The sequence below is a fragment of the Serinus canaria genome, chromosome 4 (assembly GCF_022539315.1).
Source record: "Serinus canaria isolate serCan28SL12 chromosome 4, serCan2020, whole genome shotgun sequence".
NCBI classification, from domain to species: Eukaryota; Metazoa; Chordata; class Aves; order Passeriformes; family Fringillidae; genus Serinus; species Serinus canaria.
Window position 1 is genome coordinate 54,194,029 of NC_066317.1, and position 23,178 is coordinate 54,217,206.

Here is a 23,178-nt window from a genome sequence, read left to right on the forward strand (position 1 = left end):
AGAAACTTGTACCATGCAAGGGGTTTTGTGCATGGGAGAGTAAAGAGGCTAAGAGATGCTGTTGTTTGAAAGTGTATCTTTCTATGGTGCTGTGCATTTGTATTGTTTTTGTGATGTGAGTTTATGGCACAGAGCTGTTGAGTTTTAAATTGTCCTTTTTATGTCTGGTTTAGTAGAAAGCTTTCTAAATCATTATACAAATAATACATTAGTCTTAAAAGTAAAATGTTTCTGTACATATCTAAATTTGTTCTAAAGGTAGTGTAGACTATAAGACTACCTGGCATTGCTTGTATTCTTTTGAGATCATGGCAAAAGATGATAAAATGCTGTGTAGGGACATGAATGCAAAGTAAACTCAGGGAGAGTGAAAGGACAATAATGAAAGAGAGGGGTAATAAAAATAGGGAAAGTGGAGATAGGAAGAGGGAGAAAAGGCAAATAACCTTGTGATAATCAAATAACCTTTGAAATAGTGTTCTCACTTTTTTCTGTTTGACTGTAGAAGTTCTAGAAGATACATATATAGCTTAGAAATATTACTTGTTTAAAAGCATAGTATTTAAAGCTCTCCTGAAAAACCTGGTTTACATTTGAGTTCTAGTCTGAGAAATTAGAGAGAAACTGTTTTGTCTTTTTCTACTTCTTTAGCACTAGATGTGAATAGTGAGAAAAGGAACAGTGTGTGCCATATTTCAGTTAAAATATTTGTCTTGGAGGTTGTGTCAGAAAACCTGTCAGGACCACAGAATTTTAATTATTCCAAGGCCGTGTGGCATTCACTCTGTAAGGTGATACATTCAGTGAAAACTGAGCTGACCACACTTCTACTGAAAATGCTTTGGGAAAATACAACTTCCAGAAAGCTTTAAAGACAGAGACAAATACCCCTTTCAAAGTGACATCTCTGTCAAAACTTAATATAAAAATTTCAGCATTGATAAATGGTTTTGGAAATTATGCTTTGGTACTCCAGTGGCAGTGTTTCTGGAAACCTGACTTTGCATTCTAGAAGTGGAGGTTTGAGTGTATTATGCGTGGTATTTGTGGGCCTGCATGCCTTGTAACAGCTGTGCCAGCTGATTTATTAGTTGTCCTCATCTGCCTGTTTTCTTTTTGGCTCGGTTCTCTGAAGGCTTATTATAAATACATAAAAATTGGGAGCACAGAAGTATTTCATCTTTGTACTTGTTTTTCTAGTCTGTGTTGAATCAGAGCTTATTTCAATTTGTTGCTACTGACATTTCAGAGACTTGGATAAGTGTACATGTATTGTATCCTGCTGTCCCTCCCTCCCTTCCCAGCAGATGCATAACTTGCTCTCTCCATGAGCAGAGTTGGCCAGACATGATCCAGTCTGATATTTTGTTAGCTTGCTGAGGTGCATGTAACATTGCACTAAGATTACTGCTGGAATTGTGGCAATTCACAACAATACTGTTGAAATTTTTTCTGAGGAAGATTTTTGTCCTTTCTTTTTCTTTCTTTGCAGTTAAAAAGATGTTAAAATTCTTTTGCTACCATTGCGGAGTCTATATCTGTTCTTTTAATTAATTTACATTCTCTGGAATACCTCAATATGATTCTAGGCATTTAAAATCTGTGCTGATGATTTTAATTTTTTTTCCTCTTTCTTTTAACTATCTCCATTGTCACCAAATCTGGTGTAAGTTTTCCTTTCTGGTATTAGTTGATGGTGACATTTCTCTTAATTACTTCAAGAGGCTGCTGAGGTTCTGAGTGTGTGTGAATGAATATTTGCTGGGCTGGATGAAGCTCTGCTGGATATCTAAATAATCTTCTGTTTCTTCTAGTATTCAAATACTCTAGTAATGGCCATTATAACAGTCTCCTTTTCTTAATGAAATTGTCACTACAATGTGGAGAGCTGATCATTACTGTAATGTCAAAGCTGTGACAAAAGGTAGTTAAATTTAAGTCCTTGTTTCCTAGTTTAGTTTGTTATATTTATTATCTAGTCTTTTGCATTACTTTTCTTACTGACTGAGAATTCTTTTATGATTGTTGCAGTGACCTATGTAATACTGGGATGCCACCAGCAACTATCTTTTTGCTACTTCTTGCCCAAACTTAAGTAATAGTCGAAATGGCCTGAACTGTCTCTCTTCCATTACTGAACGTGTTACAATTGTTCTGTTGGAATTAATTAGGAATAAAGGGGAATTTAAAATAGAGAAGACTTCTAGTATACCCTAAAAGGTTCATATCTTCTATCGCTTAATATAATTGAGAAATGTAGTTTTTTGCCTTTGTCCATCCCTGGAGCTAATTACTTCTCTCAGAAAGAAGAACTGTGAAAATAAGTAACTCCTCTTCAGTAAGAGGAGTTATTTAACTGATGAATAAGAAAAGGAAATGTTGCTGACTTCTTCAGTTTCTTTGTGTTGGCAAGATAACTTAAATTTTTAATTTCCTGGATATGGAACATCCTTCAAGGTGTTTACTTCATCTTCGTGCAAACAGCGAATTATTTTTTTTTTTTCAAATATCAATATGTTCATAGCATTTCTTAATTTAGATGATAGTGAATAAACGGCCATTTACTACAATGCAGTCCAGATATAAAAGCGAACTTTAAAATCACCGTATAATACACCAAATTTGTTTTGTTTGACCAGTTTCAATTTTTGGACTCAACTGCTTTGTACAAGGCCCTTTGAAATACTTAAAATGTAGAAAAGCTATGTTAGCTCTAAAGACTCTTAAAGGAGCTTGACATAATGAGACTACAGAAAGCCTGGGATGAATCAGCGAGGCTCACATGCTCTCAGTTTTAGTTAAACCTTACATGTTGCATTGTTAAATTTGAGATACTGAGCATTCTGCAATTTAGGTATGTATTCCATTTTACTTCTAAAATTTAAGAATTAGTGCTCTGAATGATGAAATAGCACTTATGCATATAAGCTTGTGCATATAACAGGGTAGAGAGCCAGAAGCAGGGGCAGCCAGACTGGCTGCCATTCCTTGTCCTTGTCCCTTCTGTCTGCTCAGCACTGCATCTTAATTCAGGAATGGTTTTCTTCTTTCTTCTATTTTTATTTTTTTCCTTGGATCAGTTCTGCTCTAATGAATGATCAGTGTATTACAGATGTATTGCAATTTATTTTCTGGGGTTTTTGTTGTTATCTGTGTGTGTTTCTACAGATAAAATATGCAGTAAAATTAGAGGAGGAAGTGGAGAGAATGTTAGGATTTTTCTTAAGAACGGCATAGTTTCACACACCTTGAGTGAAAGAAATTCTTTTCTGCTTTCTTGACATTAAGAGCAAATTTTTTCCAATTAAATTCTCTTTGGTATTTTGTTTGCAAAACTGATCAGAGTGGTTGTACTACTGCTACTGGTGTTTCTTGAATACTACAAATGTAATCTTCTGTTCATATCTGCAGTTTGGTATGAAAATGAATGCAGTTGTTTGAAAGTTGTATTGATGCATGTGTAGAGGACAAGTAGGAAGCAAGCATCAATTTGCCTTTATAATGTTAACAGGGAATTTTTCATGAACGAAGCAAGGTTTTTTATCAAAAAATTGTAAACTATTTTTAGTTGTTTTATAAGCACCTTCTTCTCTCCACCTGAAACCTTATGAAGAATTAAAAAAAGCATGCTGGCATTAGAACTCATTTTGTTAATAGACAGAAATATGAACAGCTTGAAAATGCTGAAGATGAGCCAAGGTGGCCCTTTAAATAGTTTAGAGATGCTTAGTTTTGAGTGTCTCTTTATTTCATGTTGTAGTGCTTAATCCTCTTATTTGCTTGTCATGTAAATTTGTCTAAATGTGAGGATTTTTTTTTCCTTTTGACTCCCCAGGTGGCCCAGAACATTGGCAGGCATCACAGCATACCTGCTGTGTACACGTTATTCTGCTGGCAGTGGGATATATCCTGGCAACTCACAAGATGAGAGAAGAGCCTGGCGCAGATGTGACAGGGGAGGGTACTGGGCAGATGAGGACTACTCCAGGTGCCAGTATGCAAATGATGTGACTCGAGTTCTTTATATGTTCAATCAGGTAATTTGTGCATTTCTGTAAAACCAAATTATGAAAATCTAATTAATGAAAATAAAAACTCAGAAGACCCTTTATCTTCTCCAAGCTGGAAATACTGGTGGTCTAGATGGGTTATGATGGACACATGCCTCTGAGTACAATACTGAAACTTGTAGGTTTAGGTTAAAAACTTGGTTTAATATCTGTTTTGAGTGCTCCTAGATTGAAAGTGCAAGTAAGATTTTATTCTTTGTACTTATCTATAGCATAAGAGAATGGCTTGTCATGATTATTTTTGTCAGCTGGATGCCCTGTTCTGCCCACATGCTGCAAAGTAACAAGGCAGGCTTAATCTGTAATGAGAAGAGCTCTCTTCATTTATAGTGGTAGAGAGTAGTCAAACTCTGCTCTGCCTTTGTTGCTGTAAACCTTTGGTAGATTCAACGTGATTGATAAGGGTTAAATAGTGAACGTAGTGAGTATTAACCAGGCTACTTTATCTGGTAGCACTTACCAGAATCCAAGAGAGCATTCTAGAATTTAAATTTTTCAGCTACAAGTTCCTTTTGAGGTTTATGTAGTTAATGCACACTTCCACAAATGCTGTTCTGCAGCGATGTACCCATCCTTGTCTGTATAGGTGCTCTGTTGGAAATTACTCCATAAAGCTATGAACTTCTGGTTTGAGCTTGTTTTCCAACTTGGGCAGTCACATCACTAGTATGGATGCAACAGTTGAACCCAAGGAAATATGAGATTGTTTTTGGTGAGATGTTTTGGAGTTGTTTTTTTTTTTTTTTTTTTATTAATAATACTTGGTTACTGGATGATGATGTTGGTAGCACCACTTAGGTTTAACATGGGGTCGTGGTGCTTGTCTGAGCCCAGGGTAGGATTTCTACATGTTGTGTGGGTTTGGAATGTTCCAGTTCATCTCACATTCTTTTAGGGAAAACTTCACACTACCTGTGTGAAGCACATCAGCCCCCAAACAGGACAATCAGATCTAAACTGGTATTTTCCCCTTTGGGATGCCTTAGATTTATACACACAGTGAAATCTTGGTGTCCGCTTGATTGGGCTAACTCCAGTTTGAGGCAAAAGACTTGTACTGCCCATTGTGTAAGATGGGCCGGCTTGCTCCCTCTGTGTTCAGGTACTTAATGATGCTGACACAGCTTTTTCTTCTTCTCTGGTTCCCTGAGGACCCCTGGGCGCTGGCCAACAAGGATGGCAGGGGTGAAAAGGGAAAACAAAAAAGGGAATGCCTGTTCCGGCCCCAAAAAACTTAGAGGTTGACATAACTCTTCTGCTTTACTGCTTTCTATTCCTAGCACTAGAGGTGCATGCCATGGCTTGGTCACATGAAACAGGTTTGAGGGCTCAAATGTTCTTTCTTTTTGACTGGTTAACAGGAGAGAGATGATCACTTTGTTCTTTTCTGGGACACAGAAAGGTTAGGTGTTAGTTTAAATAGAACTTCAATGCTGCTGATTTGCTTTTTTCTCACCTGGGAATTCACATTGTTCTGCAAGGTCTGTGACAACTCAATGCCATTCCTGTCCATTTACTATAGCCCAGATGCTCAAGAGCCTAGATAACTTAAGGTTGTTATAACTGCTTTTGGTTAGCCAACATTTTTCAGGTTGTGGAACAATGTTGTCAGCTTTGTGTTAGGAAGTTTAAAGTGTGACCATCAGACTGGAATCTTCAGAAAAGCAGAAGAATAATTTTCATGTGTGAAGTAGATAACCTCTTATGTACTGAAAAATAAATGTACACAGGTATTCTATGTTGAATTTTTTTTAAAGGGAGAAGAAGAATGTTTTGGGTTTGGGAGTTCTTTTTACTTATGGAAGTTGGCTTCTTTTTATGTGTGGTAGGCCTGGAATTTTTAGCAATATTATGCAAGAAGTTTCTTGTCTCTGAGACTAATGTTAAATGTAATCATATTGCAAGCGTGTTTATAGCCTTTGAAGAAAGGTAGTTGAGCTGTTTTGAACATCAGAACTTTGCCAAACATCTTAAATCAAGTAAAGGTTCACATGTAAAATAAAATGAAACCTTTATAACATTCTACAAGAGCATTCAGATTCCACTGTTCTTGCTTGTGTATTGAACAAGTACAGTTTTAGGTGACAAGAAATTATTGATTAAAGAAAAAGTTCAAAGAAACGATAAAGAGTGTCTGGATTTAAAAGTTGACTTTGTTCAGTATGTGTTATGACTTTGAACTTTATTTGCACTTTAAATGCATAACTTTTAGCATATTAACAAAAAATTAACTACCATTACTCATATTGAAATTTATACATAAGTGCTACGAGTGGCAAGGACAAATATATCGTTGTGCTTAGGCGGCACTTTTCAAATTCAGTTGGGCAGACTTGATATCTCCACATCAAAAACCAGAGGGAGAGCCTCTGTAGGTTGGATTATCATGGATAAACAGAATCTGAACGTGAGCTGATAACATTAGCACAGCTTTCCAGTGTACTGTGTAAAATTTCCCATTTTTGGTTCCTGCTGGCTCAGGCATGTGGATGTTGTGTTTTATTTAGTGAAGAATTTTCCAGCATGGGGTTTGTTTCAGGAGTGAAATCATGACCTTTGTCATAGTGAGATCTGTCTTGGTTGTTTTGTGCATGTATGCTATTCCAAATGCTTCCTGTAATTACAGAATTGAGAGTAAATGCTGTGGCAGTGGTGTGTTTGAATTGGTTTTGGCTTCTCTTCCTATAAAAATGCTATATTTAAAGGGCTTTGTTTTGTCATGCCTTGGCTTTGGTGAAAATGAAAATAAACAGTTGACAATACTGTTTTGGGAGATTTTTCTCCTTTTTTTTTTGTTGTAATACCTCTCCCTTCTAGGACAACAGCACAAAACCCAGTTGCTGGCTGCCAGTACAAAACAGTAGTTCTCTGGCTTGTAGGAAATGTTTTTGCTTACAGATGAGGTGGTGGTCCTTAGCTACTCAAATCACTGTGATCCCTCTAGGAATTGCTCTCCTCTTTGGATCAATGCTTATTTATTAATTGGTGAAGTGTTGTCTCTGTCTTGTTCTTTTTCAAATGCTCATGTTTGTTTTCTGCTTAGATGCCGCTCAACCTCACTAATGCAGTGGCAACAGCAAGACAGCTCTTGGCTTACACAGTTGAAGCAGCAAATTTTTCTGATAAAATGGATGTTATTTTTGTGGCTGAAATGATAGAGAAATTTGGAAGATTTGCTGAAAAATATAAAGAGGTAACTGGATAATTTGCCATCACTTTAAAGATAACTAAAGTGTTTGTGCTTAAGTATTCTGAGCAGTGAAATCTTCCCAACACTAGATGCAGGCACTGAGTTAGTGGATTGTCAGATTCTATTCCATGTTTTTGTTTGTTTAGTAGGTCCCTGAAGTTGCTGACCCATGGTCACAGACTTTGCATTCGCGCTGAGATGATCCAGCATTCACTGGACCTGTAATGTGAGTAACACCTCTGGTCAGCACTGGAGCAGGGAGATAGGTACAGTAAGTCTGTTTTTATTTAATATGGAGTGGGTCACACAGGTTTTCATTGGTATGTTCTTATCTAAAAACACAAATAATGAAAGCCTCAGAGATCCTCTCAATAATGAATAAAACAAGACTTATCTTCTCCCCTTCCACTGTGATAGACTGTCTTTATTCAATATTGAGCCATATCTCTAAGGTTTTCAATACTCCTCTGTCTTGCAGGATTTAACATAAGACATTAAAACAAAATCTTAGAGAACGCTCATCGTTGGGGAGAAAAATGCAAGTAGTTGAATAGTCCCACCAGTGGGTAGAAACTCTCTGTTTCACTGCTGAACAGAGGTTATATTGATCTCACTGTACAGTGCATGTTGGGAATTTGGAGACCACAATGCCTCGAGTTTAAACTCGTGCATAAAAAAAGCGCTAAATTTTCCCTGTCCATCCTCCCGCAAACCATAAATGCTGGTTCTAAGTCCTTTGCAGAATTCCTTAGAGGATTTTTATCTTAGACAATTGGGTTTTTTCTCAGTGGATTTGTTTTGAAGCCAGCCTGTAATTTGCTGGTATATTTAAAGAACATGAGTACAATTTGATGTAAAAATTTTAGTATCTATTAATAAGGCTTGATTTCTGCTCAGGGTGTTACTCTCTGAACTTGTTCTTGATGCTGTTATTTGTATTGATTCACGTACACCGCCTTCGTATTTGTTCCCTAGTTTGGTCTAAAGGGGCTATTCTGAAAGATTAGTACAATAAATAACAATTCATTAGCTCTTTCATATCAGAAGCAACAAGACAATTGTTCAGAAAGTTCTTAGCAGATTGTCTTAGAATGCAGTTGGAAAAACTTGTACATTCGTCAATAAGTAGGAGAAAGGATAATGTTTAATAGATTATAAGAGCATGAAGCAACTTAAATTCTGCAAATTCTACTGGTTTATTATAAAATCACTGTTTGTTGATGTGTAAAACTTGTTACCATTTCTCAAGTAGAAATAAGTCATGATAAACACTTTGAATTAATTTGACTTTGTTGTTGAAGATTTAATGAAAGGACTGCAGCCTGCAAATGCTGCTTAAGGCTCTGTGTTATACAAGAATTTTTACAGATAGAAAATTCTATTCCTCAGACAGTTCTCAAAGTAACAAATACTTTTTCATTCCAGTTCTTGCCTTTGTATTTGAAGATTTTTAAAAAGAAGAGCAAATTACTGTGTTCTCTCCTTATTAGTAATATTCTGGAAAAAAAAAATTGGGAAGCCTGCATAGTAAAGGAGATACCTTCCTCACCCTACCCTTTGTCTTTTCCAGCTGAAAATTCCAGTCCTTAAATTTAGGCACTGTCAGTTGCATTTTGTCTCAGTTTAACTAAAAATTACACTCATCCTTACTTTTGGTCCAGTATTTGTCACTGCTCCTTAAATGTGAAAATCTGGCATAGGTCAATGTTTGTCAATGTTTATAGGTGCTCGTTATTTTTGGTACAGTGGCCTTAATTAAGTAAGTTCCCTTTATAGTTTGTATTTGTTATTCATACAGAAAGCAGGTGAGGACTGTGAACTTAAAACAATGTAATTGATGGTTTGAAAGCAGCACTGGTACCTATGGATATTTGCTGTCTCTCTTATGTAAACGAGTGGCCTAAAACAGGTCATGTAAATTTGAAGGCAAACAAGAAAGCAATAAAAAAGTTTGACTCACTAAAAGGAAGCAAAACAGAAGGGATGTATGCTAATTTTTGCCTGGTTTACTCTTTTCCTATTATCTTCTGTCATACATGCAAACTGCTTTATAGTTGATGTATAGTTTTGGTTTCCAAGTTGATTGTAAATGGTCCTCTTACACAATTAGTACAGTAGAAGGTGGAGTATTGTACCGTTTTTTTTTAATAATATATTTATCATGGGTGTTTTTCTAAATACTGTATGAACAGATACATTCTATTGGCACTACATTTTTCTTCAGTGGGAGTAAGTGTCTGAGTCAAAGTGTTTCAGTATCTCAACGTGATGAGCTGATGGAAGTAGGAACAATCATTTTCTTTGTGCTTTTTGTTCTGCCAACTCACTTTGTATTTTCTGATAATGACCCTACCTGCTGAAAGCTTTCATACTTATAAGAGTCTTACTTCTCTTCCATTTTAGCTTGGCGACGTCATGGTGGACATAGCAAGTAATATTATGTTGGCTGATGAGCGTGTTCTGTGGATGGCACAAAGGGAAGCCAAGGCTTGCACCAGAATTGTACAGTGTCTGCAGAAAATCGCTATGTATCGCCTTGCAAATGGAGCTCAAGTTTATTCTACTGTAAGCATGAAATTATTTATTTATTTAGAAGAGGTTTTGCTCGCTCTTGACTTTGAGTAACTTTTTGTTTTTCTTAATAAATGCTGGCATTATCTGAAATGCCTACTATTTCTGAAGGGAGTAGAGCAATACTCTGAAAAGATTTATACCTGCCAGATAAACCAAGATGGTTTTCTGGATGTGTTTTTCTGTGAAGACAGAGAATCCCTTTCAGATTATTTATTATCCTGACTGTGGTGTGTAAAATCATTTCATGTTTGATTTTTGTTGTCACAGTATTCTCCAAATATTGCTCTTGAGGCCTATGTAATAAAGGCTGCTGGTTTCACTGGGATGACTTGCACCGTATTTCAGAAAGTGGCTACATCAGACCGCACAGGACTCAGTGATTATGGGAGAAGAGACCCAGATGGAAATCTAGATAAACAATTGAGCTTTAAGTGCAATGTTTCAAATACACTGTCAAGCCTGGCTTTAAAGGTGGGATGTTCTTTGTTTCCCTACTGACTTGGTAATAATATATATGAATATTAGCAGTCCTCTTAAAAATGTGAAATATTCTGCTGAGAGTAATACTGTAATTAAGCATGAGGTAGAAGATAGACCTGAGACGATAGTTTTGTGTGTGCATGTGCATATACACACACATACTCACATCTCTATATGGGTGTGTATAAAATGGAAACGCTTCCTCATGTTCCATAAAAGTATTTTTTTCAGTTATATTCCCCAACTTACCAGTGTGTTTGTAGCACTTAATTTGCTTGAATGTCACTGCAGGTTGTATATTACAATTTATGTTTGTGTAATTCTATGAAATTATATGCATGCTTCTCACTCAAGTATAATTTATATACAAGTAAAACCACCCTGTTTGTACACAGCATTTTGTTTTGAATGGTACTAGTGCACAATTGCAGCATTTCTCTCTGCTTGTGTTGGTTGCTGCTTCTAGTTACAAATAGTCTAGTCTCGAAAAACTCTCGTGATACTTTACCGATACCAACTTTAACTTTACTCTCTGTAGCAAGTAAGGTAACTGCAGCCTCTTAACTTTTTTTCTTTAAAAATGTTTTAAGGCTTTAATAACCTGATTAAGCTATTTTATCCTGAAATACTTGTAAACACAGTCAAATAGGTTGATCACGATGCATAGTCTGCTAAATGCATTCATCTGACCCTATACATATAGAGGAGTTGCTAATTTAATCTCTGTAAAGAACATAATTTTCTCTTTTGAACTTAAAAAATCTGTTTGTTTCTAGAACACAATTGTAGAGGCCTCTATCCAGTTGCCAGCTTCCCTTTTCACCCAAAAACAAAAAAGAGAAATCAGACCAGCTGATGAATCTGTCTACAAGCTTCAGCTTATTGCATTTCGCAATGGAAAGCTTTTCCCAGCAACAGGAAATTCAACAAATCTGGCTGATGATGGGAAACGTCGTACAGTTGTAACTCCAGTTATTCTTACCAAGATAGGTTTGTTTTTATTATTACTTTTTTATGATCTTTAGTAAACAGTTTTGACTCCCTTATTTTGATTAGTATATCCACATAAGTATCCAATAAGTATACTCCCTTATTTTTATTAGTGTATCCAGTAGAACGTTTTAGCATCTGTATGTGTTAGTTACATGCTGAGAAGTTTATGTGCAAATACATTTTCTTTGTAACAGATGGATTAAACGTAGCCAGTCACCACCCTCCTATCAACGTGACACTGCGGCGCATTGCACACGGAGCAGATGCTGTTGCAGCTCAGTGGGACTTCGATCTCCTGAACGGACAAGGGGGATGGAAATCTGATGGCTGTCGCATCCTTCTGTCTGATGAAAATATTACCACCATTCAGTGCTACTCCCTCAGCAACTATGCTGTTTTAATGGTATGACACTTGGGAATTTAATTTCTTTCTGGATCTTAAAAATGTTTGAGGATACAATTCTGTTTGGTTTTTTTTCTTGTGTTAAGGAAAATGAGCATTCCCATTTCACATAAAACTAGACATATAAATACATCTTTAGTTTTTGCTTTTGTTGATGTAAACGTTGAGGTTAGATGAGGCTTAAGCAGAAATCTATCAAAGTGTAATTAATTGGGTAATAAATAATTAATGAACAACTGGATATACTAGGAAAAAAAGAATTTCCATATGCAAAGTACTTTATTATAGGAACACATTTTAACGAGTTACTTAATCAAATTCATGAACATTCATGAACTTTAGTCTATGAATGACAGGTTATCTTCAACTGTTTCTGCTCTTTATTTTAAACTATCGTTCCTGTTTTAGATTAGATTTGTTTTATTTGTCAGTTGACCAGGAGTGTTTCCCAGGTGTTTTTTCTGTGATCCATAACCAAAGACGTTAATTCACTTCAAATTAACTGTTAATTCACTATTATGTAGTCTGTTACCAGAAGACATCAGTGGAAATGGAAAAAGATCAAAACACATAGTAACTATGAAAAATATTTTTTAAATACTGCTGAAAAATAGTATCCAAAATCTAGTCTAAGCATATTGGTATCAAAAAAATAGTTAACCAGTTCTGAAGCATGGTGAAGAGACACTTTCTTTTAGTGCTCTGCACTTGGGAAGCTGAATTTCTTCTTTGTCTGTTCTCAGAATTCTTAATTTTAGAGTCTGGCCTGGGAAGCCTCCCTTTTTATAGATAGGGACTGCTACCCTGCTTGTCAATAATTCCTACAGATGCTAAATTATTAAATGTGATACATAAATAAGATGGACTGGTAGTAAGCTGAGTGAAATATTACGAGATTTAGGAAATACTGTTAAATGTAAATTTGGTATGGGTTTTGTGGCAGTTAATGTGTTCCATGTGGAATAAAATACATATTTTTATGTAATCATTCATGGAAGAAAGAGCACTCTTTTATGATGAATAGTGGATTAGAAGTTGATATTTTTCTTTAGCGACTCAGATTTTCAAAAATCTTCCCTAGAAGAGAATTAAATGGTAATTACCAGGCTAAACTTACATAAAATTGATTTACATGCCAAGCTTTTTAAAAGTGCTCAAAGAGAGCAACTTTTCAATTTACCTTTGAGGGTATTGTTTTAAATTACTTTAAACTTCTGCAATCAAGTCAACTTTAAGAAGTAGTGTTCCTTTCTTTGATATTTTTAAAATAAATAGTAATTTCCTAAAATTTAGCAGCATTTGTTAAAACAGAAGTAAAATTCACTTGTATGTATAATATGCATGTAAAGAAAGATTATGCTTTAAACTGGTCACATTTCTGTCACCAGGAGGAAGGAAATTGAAAAGCATGTTCAATCTGCTTCTATAAAGACTAATTCTGAATTAACACGTTGCAAGATTGTGTGAATGTCTGCTTGTGAATTGTTGGGGGAACTGTTGACAATCAGAAATCAAGTTAGAGAAAGGGGCAACTTTCTTCCTTTTCTGTCAGTAGCTCTTGTTGTATACTTGCTCATATACTTGCAGAACTGGTATTCTTTAAGTATTAAGCCATTTATCAAAATGTTAGGCTGGAGAGGAGGGGGTAAGTGGAGGGGCCCAGAATAACACTCATCTGACAGATGTTCTTTGCACACAGATTATACACTGCAGAAACTCTGGATGTCTATGTGCTGCTAAAAAAACTTTTCATAATGCCTATCTATGTATTAACAAAAAAAAGTCATAATAGCCTATTTCATTTCTAGACTCCTATCATGTTGTGCAACTCTGGGTTCTGGTCTCAGGCTCAGGAAGTTCTTCTGGGTTCAGTTTTAGAAGTTTGCTCTTTAATTCAGCAGTTGTCATTAATATCAAATATATGAAACAGCAGAGCAAGGAGGGACCTGAACATGGTGGTTTATCATCCTGGCTTGGATGGTGAATGACTTAACCAGAGCTATTTCACTCTATTTTAATCGACTTTACTTTAGTATGTATATGTGTAGTGTAATTTGTAGTGTACTGACCCTTTTCATACATTTCAGAACATAATGTGAAGTCCTCTGATAAGGAAGCAATCACTGATTGCCAGCAATCACTGATTGCCTGGTTTTCTGATCTAGTGATTTAGGAAGATGCAGTTGTAAAACTTTGTATTTATTTGGAGATTATCTTCACCACTGTTTAATAATAGAAGAGATAAGCAGATGGCTCAGCTGAAAACTCTTTACTACAGACTGAACAGAGGAAAAAAACCCAGCAATTGTGGTTGAGAAGAAACAAGAGTTCTGCTAATAAACTATAAACTCCCCAGTATTTTTAGTGCCATCTCTACTGTTACTGTACTGCCATTCTTTCTTACTCAGTAATTATTTAGGATCAGTTTAGCTCAGAAATAACATTTTTAGCTCCCTTTACTCTTTTTATTAGGTCTGATGAAAAGTGTCCGTGCAATGGATAAAGAATTCCATTGATTTATTCCATTGGTTATTAGGTCAAGGCCTCAGCTCTCTAGGCAAGGCATATACTGAGTTTCCTTACATGCTTTAGAAGATTATTGTAAATCTTGTGATTTTGTAGCTCTCATTCTTGAAATTCACACCAATACATGCATGAGATCTTGTTACCTGACACCAGTCTGGAATCAGCAAGCAGAATCGCCCTATAGATTGTCTTTCCTGGTACTCATGGGCCAGGTGTGACAAAACATTTGCTCATGCTTGTAACAGCAGTGAGTTCTCAGGGATCCCCAGCTGCATAACAACCAGGCCATGGGTAGTGTTGAAATTGGATGACACTGGCTGCCTGAGGCATAAATTCTTATGATCCTTTGCCAGGTGCCAAAGAAAACCAAATAGATAAGAATCAAACTGACAACTTGATTAAATTAGTTTGAAATGAGGTTGTTGAGTTAGTTAGGAATAACGAATTTATATTCTGATGAAAGAACAATTGAAGGTATGGTGAAGAGACTGTTGACTCTAATTTAATTGTAAGCCTCAATTCAAAAAATCTTTTTCTGTCCATGAAATCACATTACCGATCTTAAGCTTAAAAATATCACTGCTTTTTCTCAAAACAGACTGAAACTTCTTCCTAATCTTTTACTGGTCTTACTTAATGCTAAGTTTTTTCTCCTTTTCCTCAGGACACTTTTGAACTTTGCTAACTCCAGAAGTTTAAAAAGTAACTCACTCAGAATTAAAAGGGAGAGATTTTTCTGTATCCTGTCCATTCCAAAAAATTACTTTTAATAGATTTTTTTTTTCACTAATCTTAGTTAAGTAAATTTACTGTATTTTGTGCTGCGGACTACAGTTTCTTTTGAGTTGTCATGTCATGTCTGTGTCCCCTCCCCACTCCTGAAACTCTAGTAAATTTTAACTGCTTCCAAACAGAATTATTTCTTCTTCTGAGTAAATGAAAATCTGGGTGGATTCAGAAAATTTAATTGATGCTATAGAGCTGTTGAATTCTCTAGAGTTATCAAGGATCTATTCTGGTCAAACAGTAATCATAGAACAGCGGTCTGGTAGGAACATCTGGTGCCTTTTGGTCCACTTAACCTGCTGAAAGTTTGACTGTCTTTGGAGTCAAATCTTACTGCTCCAGATCATATTCAGTCAAGCTTTGAGTATCTCCAGGGACAAAGTCTCTCTGGGCAATATGTGACCACTTCAGAATTTTTCTCCTGTGTCTAATCAAAATTTTCTGTGTTGCTGATACTGTCAGTTTCCTTTCATTAGTGAATGGTTCAGCTCCAAGAAGACTTTGAGTTTGACTTGGTCTTCTTTATACCATCCCAGTAGGTAGTTTAATATAATAATGAGATTTCTCCCCTCTTCCTTTTCTTCTTAAAGATAAAAGACATCATCTTCAGCCTCAGACACCATATGCTTCAGCCTGCTAATGATCCTGGTGATCTGTAAGACTTGCTCCATCCAGTATGTCTGTGTCCTTCTTGTGCTGGGGAACCTCAAACTGCAAGTTCTGCAGGGTGGTCTCTCAGCAGAAGGGAGGGATCAGCTTACCCACTTGCTGTGTCAGTGCTCACACAGCAAAGCATGGCTGGGGGCTACAGGTGATGTTGCTGACTTGTGGTTGGCTTTTGTCTACCACTAACTTGGGTTGCTTTCTAATCAGTCCAATGCCCAGCCTCTGTTTTTATGTCCATGGGGTTATTCCATTCCAGATGCAGATCCTTTCAAATTCTCCTGACTGTGATGTTCTTTGGGCTGTTAAAGAAGATAATCATAACTGAAACATACAGTTATTCCACATCTGTACATAGAAGTATTTTAAGATGAAGAAAATGGTTTGTTTCTATAAGCTGCTGACCTCTCTATATCTTCAAAACTATATGAAGTTGAACTGTTGTATAAGAATTGTGACTTCATTTATAAAGGTCAGTCAGGATAGTAGATAATTGCAGAAAAAAACCAGAAATAACAAATAATTGCAGAGTTGTTTCAGGACCAATGGGAAAGGAAGAAAGGCATTTCATCTAAAAGCTGTCTGTTACTTCTTGTGTTCCCTTTGTCATTGCCCCGCCCTCAAAAAATAGATACAGTGGACTAATGTTATTTTTGGTTTTGTTGTCAGGACTTGACTGGAGCTGAGTTATATACTCAGCCAGCTGACCTTCTGCATCCAGTAATTTATGCCACTGCCATGGTTTTGCTGATGTGCCTGTTGATGATCATGGTCAGTTACATATACCATCACAGGTAGGAATCAAAATTACCAGACTAAGAAAGTGAGTTTGATCATGCTTAGGACTACCTTTTCTATTTTGTAAGAGCATGATATAGTAATATGCTTTCAGTGGTTTTTTCCCTATAAAATTTGTTGATGCAGACCAACAGTTATGCAAGTTGCTATTTCATCTTTCTTGAGTATGATAATTTAGCTGTCATAACCATGTCTCTCCTTTAATTCTTCATTTTGCTTCATGATGAAAGAGGCCATTCAATAATAATGGTAGAATTTAACAAACTGTTCAGCCTTTTACATTTCTGTTGATGTGAAAGCTTGAATCCTAAAATTTTTAACTCAGGCCCCAAATAGATGTATAAAATTTGTAATAGGTGGGTGTTTTCATTTAAGATCGTATTTGATTACAAAGTATGTGTCAGTCAAACAATCATTTACAGGAAATACATGTTGTTTCTCACAAGAATGTCTTGCTGCTTTCTGAAAACAGTAATGTAGCTGTGTTTTATATTGTCTAATCTGTTTCTTTTAACAGTATGATCAGGATCAGTGTTAAAAGCTGGCATATGTTAGTTAACTTGAGCTTTCATATTTTCCTGACATGTGTGGTGTTTATTGGAGGCATAACTCAGACCAGGAATGCCAGTATTTGCCAGGCGGTAAGTAAAACTTGGTTACTGGTTTTGTACTCCTATATATGAATATGCTTCCCTTGCCAGTTAGAGAACTCTAATGCTGTGTAGGCATTCATCAAAATACAAAATCTAGAAAACAATTACTGTTTTGCTTTTAAGTCATCTAGTCCAACACCCCTACAGTGAAGACAGACATCTTCAACTAGATCATATTGCTTGGAGTCCCATCCAGCCTGACCTGCAATATTTCCAAAGAAATATTGGGCATCTAATACCTCTCTGGGCAACCTGTGCCTGTGTTTTGCCAGCCTCATTGTAAAAACCTAACTTTCATGTAATATAAATCAACAGTCTTTCATTTGAAAGTCATTCCTCTTATCACTACATACCCTTGTAAAATGTGCAACAGGTTTTTTTTTTCCCAAAACGCTACCACAGAAACTAAGTTTTATTGGTTATTTCTGGTTTTGAGACTTACTTACTATGAAATTATTTTATAGGCTTGTATGTGGCCTTTACAGGCCATGTGAGATCTGATTTTCACAGGTATTAAAATACCTATTTTCATTTGCTCAGTACAACTGAAGGGGAAGGGAGAGAAATGTTTTAAGCCTCCATGCTTTATTGAGACTCCTTCTTTTTAATGATTTGTCCTTCTAAAATTTGACCATCTCAATTGAATTGCAGTGTTTCAGTATAACACAGTTGCTGCTTTCAAAAAATGTTAGTGACATTTTATTTTTTTTTTTAATCCAGTGATTGCAAAAATTTTCACCTAAAATTTTTCACCCTCGCCATAATGCTTTTTGTTTGAATTTACTGGAGTTATTACATTGACGGTTCAAAGTGTTGCAGCAAAATATATCCCTGGTCTTTCTCCTATGTGTGTGCACACGTGCACACGTACACACACCTTTTTTCTTACCTTCCTGGAGACAGAAATCCTCCAGAAGAAACCTTGTGATGCAGATAGGCTCTTTGAGAGTTGTGTGTTTTTGCTGGTGACTGGAAATGTCAAAAAACCCACCTGTAGTCAGCTTTATTGGAGCTAAAATGTTGCCCCTTCTTTGTTCATGTGCTATCATGGCAGTGTTGGCTTGTGAATAAGGCAGTAGAGGATAAGGAGATTCCACTGTGAAGCAGACTGCATTAATGTTTGGGCAGGTTAAACATCTAATGCACTCTTTATCTTTGCATTATGTGAAAATTGCTGATGAGTGCTGGCTGTCTGTGTGTTGCCATCTGCTCCATACTTATCACAGTATCACGAGTTTGCTGTTCCCTTGCTTGTTTCAATTTGAATAATAGCTGTAACATTAAGGACATTTTAAATTAAGTCCTTTGTAAAATACAGTTTCCTAAAGTGTATGATTGATATGTACACTTCTGAAAGTGTTTTTCTCCTGTTATTAAGTTTTAAAAGTTTGCATTACATATTTTTTTTGTTTTAAACTATAATGACTTGATGCTTAGAGTGGTCATTTAAAATAAGAGGGTTTTTTTCTCTTGAATTGAGCTTTTGGAAATTTCAGGTTTATGGTGAGTGGCAAATCTTATGATTACTGTATTAACTTAGGAAATATTTGGGGGTTAATTCTTTCTACTTTCTTTGTTGTCTATTTTTGTTTTAAGGTTGGGATAATTCTCCATTATTCCACTCTTGCAACAGTACTGTGGCTGGGAGTGACATCTCGTAATATTTACAAGCAGGTAACCAAAAAAGCAAAAAGGTGTCAAGATCCTGATGAGCCACCTCCTCCACCCAGGCCAATGCTGAGGTGAGTTGTTTGTTTCTGTGGCTCCTTATTTCCCAGGTTATATGCATTCATATTCTGACCAGAAAATGTAAAAAGTCACTCCCCTTGAGTTCTCTCCAGGTCTATAAAGTTCCTTTAGATTTTGTTGTTCCTCTGTGTTATGTTAAGGAGGATGAGCTGAAAGACTGTTGGTCTTAGTGTATTACAGATGCAGGGCTGGGTTGCTGACTGGTAAATTAAAAATCAGTAGTGTTTCAGCATCACCACTTAAGGTTTGATTAGGACTTTAGATAGCAACACAACCATTAAATTGTCTGAAGAAAGAATGTGTAGAGCTACTTACACAATTTAACACTGCAATTTCAGTAAACAAAGTCAAATATATTTTCCAAAGATTGTTTACAAATTATTTGAGAGATAGGAGTGTCACTCATTAGCAAATGAAAATAGTGTTCTTTGTGTGGTGTTCCTCCTGGAATTTTCGTTTCTGAAATCCCAGAAACGATACAAACTAATTCTCTGTTAAACTCACATATGTGCAATGTTCTTACTAGAAAATACTGACATACCTTGTTCACATTGCCTCCTCAGCTTCTGGATATTAATTAAAAACTGCAATAATGAAATTCTCCACAAGGTGGCAGAAGTTGATTAACTTTGATTAGTTAAGGGCAAATATTTTAAGAAGTTGATTTTGAAAGCACAGAGGCTGCAGAATAACAGATGTGCTTTTCTGATTATTTTCAAGTAACATTTTCAGTATTACATACAAGTATTTTTTTATGCGTTATTATTTATTACGAAATTCCTGCTTTGGAAAACATTGCAGTAAAATTACCACCCTCGCAGGCTCAGCTCTACAGAGACATGAATATGACATTTCAGGTCTGAGCACCTCATCTCTGACACTGGCAGTAGCTCTAGAGGCAAATATCCAAGAGAAGAATGGAGCAAACAGGTTTTGTATTTTTCAGACTTCGTCAGTGTCCAGCTTCCTACACGTCAGGAGTTTCTTCAGTCACATAGATGTGTGATGTTTTTGTATGGAAAGGCCTCAGAAGGATTATTTTTTTCAGTTGTCTTTTAAGCTTAGGTTCAAAATAAAACTATCCATAATGTAGTATCTGTACAAAGATTTGTTTTGTCTGGCCAGCTCCTGATTGCTGCATCAAGATGCAGAATAAACCAATGACAGAATCTGATCTTTGTAGGATTCATCAAGTAAATAATAAATTCAGTGTCTCTTGATTGCCAAGAAAGTCATAATTTGCTTTAGACTGTTGTTTTGTGTCTCAAGTGAGACAAGACTAATTTCTGGTGAATTATCAGAAATGCAGTGGAAAAGTCCAGGACCACTGTAATAGGTGTCTCCTGTTGATAAAAATCAAATGCTCACCCGCATATCACAGTAAGAGTTTTCACTTTTGTGTTCTGATCTGAATTTGGACTGGATTAGTATAAGCTGCAGGACTGAGTGCCGTTAATTTGACTGCTGATCAGTAATTATTGATCTGCCACGAATGAATGCAATGTGAATTCATAGAAATCAGAATGAAAAGTGAGATATTCCAATAACATAGGTCCTTTTTCTTCTTGAAAGTGTACAGTTTTCATCAATACCACCACAGGGGAAGCAAGTATATACTATATAATTACAGAATCCATCAGAAATAAAAAAAAAACCAAACAACCTGCCATCTGCTGCCCTGCACCCCAAAAAAATTCAGCTAACAGTGTATATAATATTAGGCAAGTTCATCTCTGGAACACGGGACTTACTACTTAGTCTGGAAAAGAATAAGGAAACTTACAGTGAAAATACTGAGTGCTTTTGCTTCTTCCTCCTAACACTGTATACTTTTGTTCAGTGTCTGCAAGCGGGAGGTGGGAGTGAGCAGCTTTGAGAGAGAGAGGCAGCTTACAGCAGGAGGAGAAAAACTGTAGTGAGGAAGACTTAGAAAACAATTGATACTGCCAAAGCCCAAACCTGATTCACCCTGTTTAGTTTCATAAAGCGCTTGTATACTTCCCAAATCCTGGAAAGCTCTAATTTCCCTCATGGTGACTTTAAAAAATCCATTGCACTTAAGCAGCTGCTAATAAATTGGTTTTATTTCTTAGGTTCTACCTTATTGGTGGAGGGATCCCTATCATAGTTTGTGGAATAACAGCTGCAGCAAACATCCGAAATTATGGCAGCAGACCAAATGCACCTTAGTAAGTACCCTATAAGTGAGAGCTTTGTCCTAAGATTTCTTAGGCTTGCTTTTCTTGGAATACTTGTTGCAGTTAATTCTGATTCTTCCTGAAAGTGTGGCACAGATGAGATCATGTCAATGAACTGAAAAAACCTAAGTGACTTGTGCAAGATGATAATTTATTCTTTGGTTTCTTTCTTTTGCAGTTGCTGGATGGCTTGGGAACCTAGCTTAGGAGCATTTTATGGACCTGCTAGTTTTATAATTTTCATAAACTGTATGTATTTCCTCAGCATATTCATACAACTAAAGCGTCACCCTGAACGCAAATATGAGCTGAAGGAACCCGTTGAGGAGCAGCAGCGTCTGGCCACCAATGAGCACGGGGAACTGGCCCATCAGGATTCATTGTCAGTGTCCCTGGTGTCCACGTCTGCTTTGGAGAATGAGCACAGTTTTCCAGCACAGCTTCTTGGAGTGGGCCTTACTTTGGTTTTGTATGTTACGCTGTGGATCTTTGGAGCTCTGTCCATTTCCCTGTATTATCCTATGGACCTGATTTTCAGCTGTTTTTTTGGGGCAACATGTTTGAGTCTCAGTGCCTTTCTTATGGTGCACCATTGCATTAACAGGGAAGATGTCAGGCATGCTTGGATAACAACTTGCTGCCCAGGAAGGAGTACGTATTCAGTGCAAGTAAATGTGCCGCCCTCCAGTTCCAGTGGAACCAACGGAGAGGCCCCAAAATGCACCAACAGTAGCGCAGAATCTTCATGCACAAATAAAAGTGCCTCAAGCCTAAAAAATTCATCTCAAGGTTGTAAACTAACTAACTTACAAGCTGCAGCAGCTCAGTGCCACCCTCCTTCTCTGCCATTGAACACAGGCCCTCAACTCGATAACAGTCTGACTGAACATTCAGTAGATAATGATATCAAAATGCATGTAGCTCCATTAGAGGTACAGTTTCGGACAAACGGACACCCCAGCCGGCACCATAAGAACAGGAGCAAGGGCCATCGTGCTAGCAGGCTTGCAGTGCTGAGGGAATATGCCTACGACGTTCCCACGAGTGTGGAAGGAAGTGTGCAAAATGGCTTACCCAAAACTCGCCAGAGCAACAGCGAAGGGCACTCCAGGAGCCGAAGGGCCTATCTGGCATACAGGGAACGTCAGTATAACCAGTCCCAACAAGAAAGCAGTGATGCTTGCAGCACACTTCCAAAAAGTAGCAGAAATACAGAGAAAACAATAGCTACCAACAACAAAAAAGATATTCTGAGGAAACCAATAGCAGCCGAACTTGAAAACCAACAAAAATCTTACGGCTTAAATTTAGCTATCCAGAATGGACCACTGAAAAGCAGTGGACAAGATGGACCTTTGCTCACTGCAGACAGTACTGGTAATATTAGAACTGGGTTATGGAAACACGAAACTACTGTGTAGCATTATAATTCTTTGTGGGATGAATCCATATAAACTGTGATTACACATTCCTTAAAGCTATTAACACTTTTAAAGACTGTTTACAAACTGTAGGTACTTAATGCAGGGAGGGAACAAAGATAATATGCCAAGCAAAAAATTTTATGCATTATTACCTTTGCTGTTGTTACAAAGATGAATTCTTGCTTGGTATTTTGTGAAATTTTTTTTGAAGTGTCAGTCTTGAGAGATGCAGAACACAACTTTGTACATTTTTTTTACCTGTAACCCTGCAGATGTGTCCACAACACATTTCAAATTTGTATTTAAATGTATAATAAATAGTATTTTCCCCAGCAGCCCAAAGTTGCCCTTTTTTGTTGGGTTTTTAAAATACTACTGCACTGAATGTCATATTGATTTTACTGTTTCATTATCTGAAACTTATGAGCTTCCGTTACCAAGAAAATACTGACGTTTTGGTTTTCTACACTTTGATTGTTGACACCTCAGTGTAATCAAGATAATATTTTGTTGCTGCTGTGACCAATTTGAAGTTGTAGTTGCAGAGTGGTGCTGGAGTTTGTACCTGTCTCCAGCACTTATACACATTTAGCTAAAGGTATGTGTATTAAATAGCAAAAAATGCTTCTGTATAATTGAGTACTGATACCACAACTCAGCCTTTAAGCAAC

At 36.7% G+C, this 23,178-nt stretch overlaps 1 protein-coding gene across 1 annotated transcript in view; it reads left to right on the forward strand.

The window, feature by feature from the left end:
• ADGRA3 (adhesion G protein-coupled receptor A3) overlaps positions 1-22,842 on the forward strand; it is a 55,069-nt gene extending 32,227 nt beyond the window's left edge. Inside the window, exons 9-19 of the mRNA XM_030238931.2 lie at positions 3,836-4,037; positions 7,114-7,263; positions 9,664-9,825; positions 10,102-10,305; positions 11,091-11,304; positions 11,502-11,710; positions 16,355-16,479; positions 17,001-17,124; positions 18,733-18,878; positions 20,979-21,074; positions 21,262-22,842. Coding sequence (XP_030094791.1) covers positions 3,836-4,037; positions 7,114-7,263; positions 9,664-9,825; positions 10,102-10,305; positions 11,091-11,304; positions 11,502-11,710; positions 16,355-16,479; positions 17,001-17,124; positions 18,733-18,878; positions 20,979-21,074; positions 21,262-22,504 — 2,875 coding nt within the window. The 3' untranslated portion in view covers positions 22,505-22,842. The remainder of the gene's footprint in view (positions 1-3,835; positions 4,038-7,113; positions 7,264-9,663; positions 9,826-10,101; positions 10,306-11,090; positions 11,305-11,501; positions 11,711-16,354; positions 16,480-17,000; positions 17,125-18,732; positions 18,879-20,978; positions 21,075-21,261) is intronic.
• Positions 22,843-23,178: the final 336 nt, after the last annotated feature.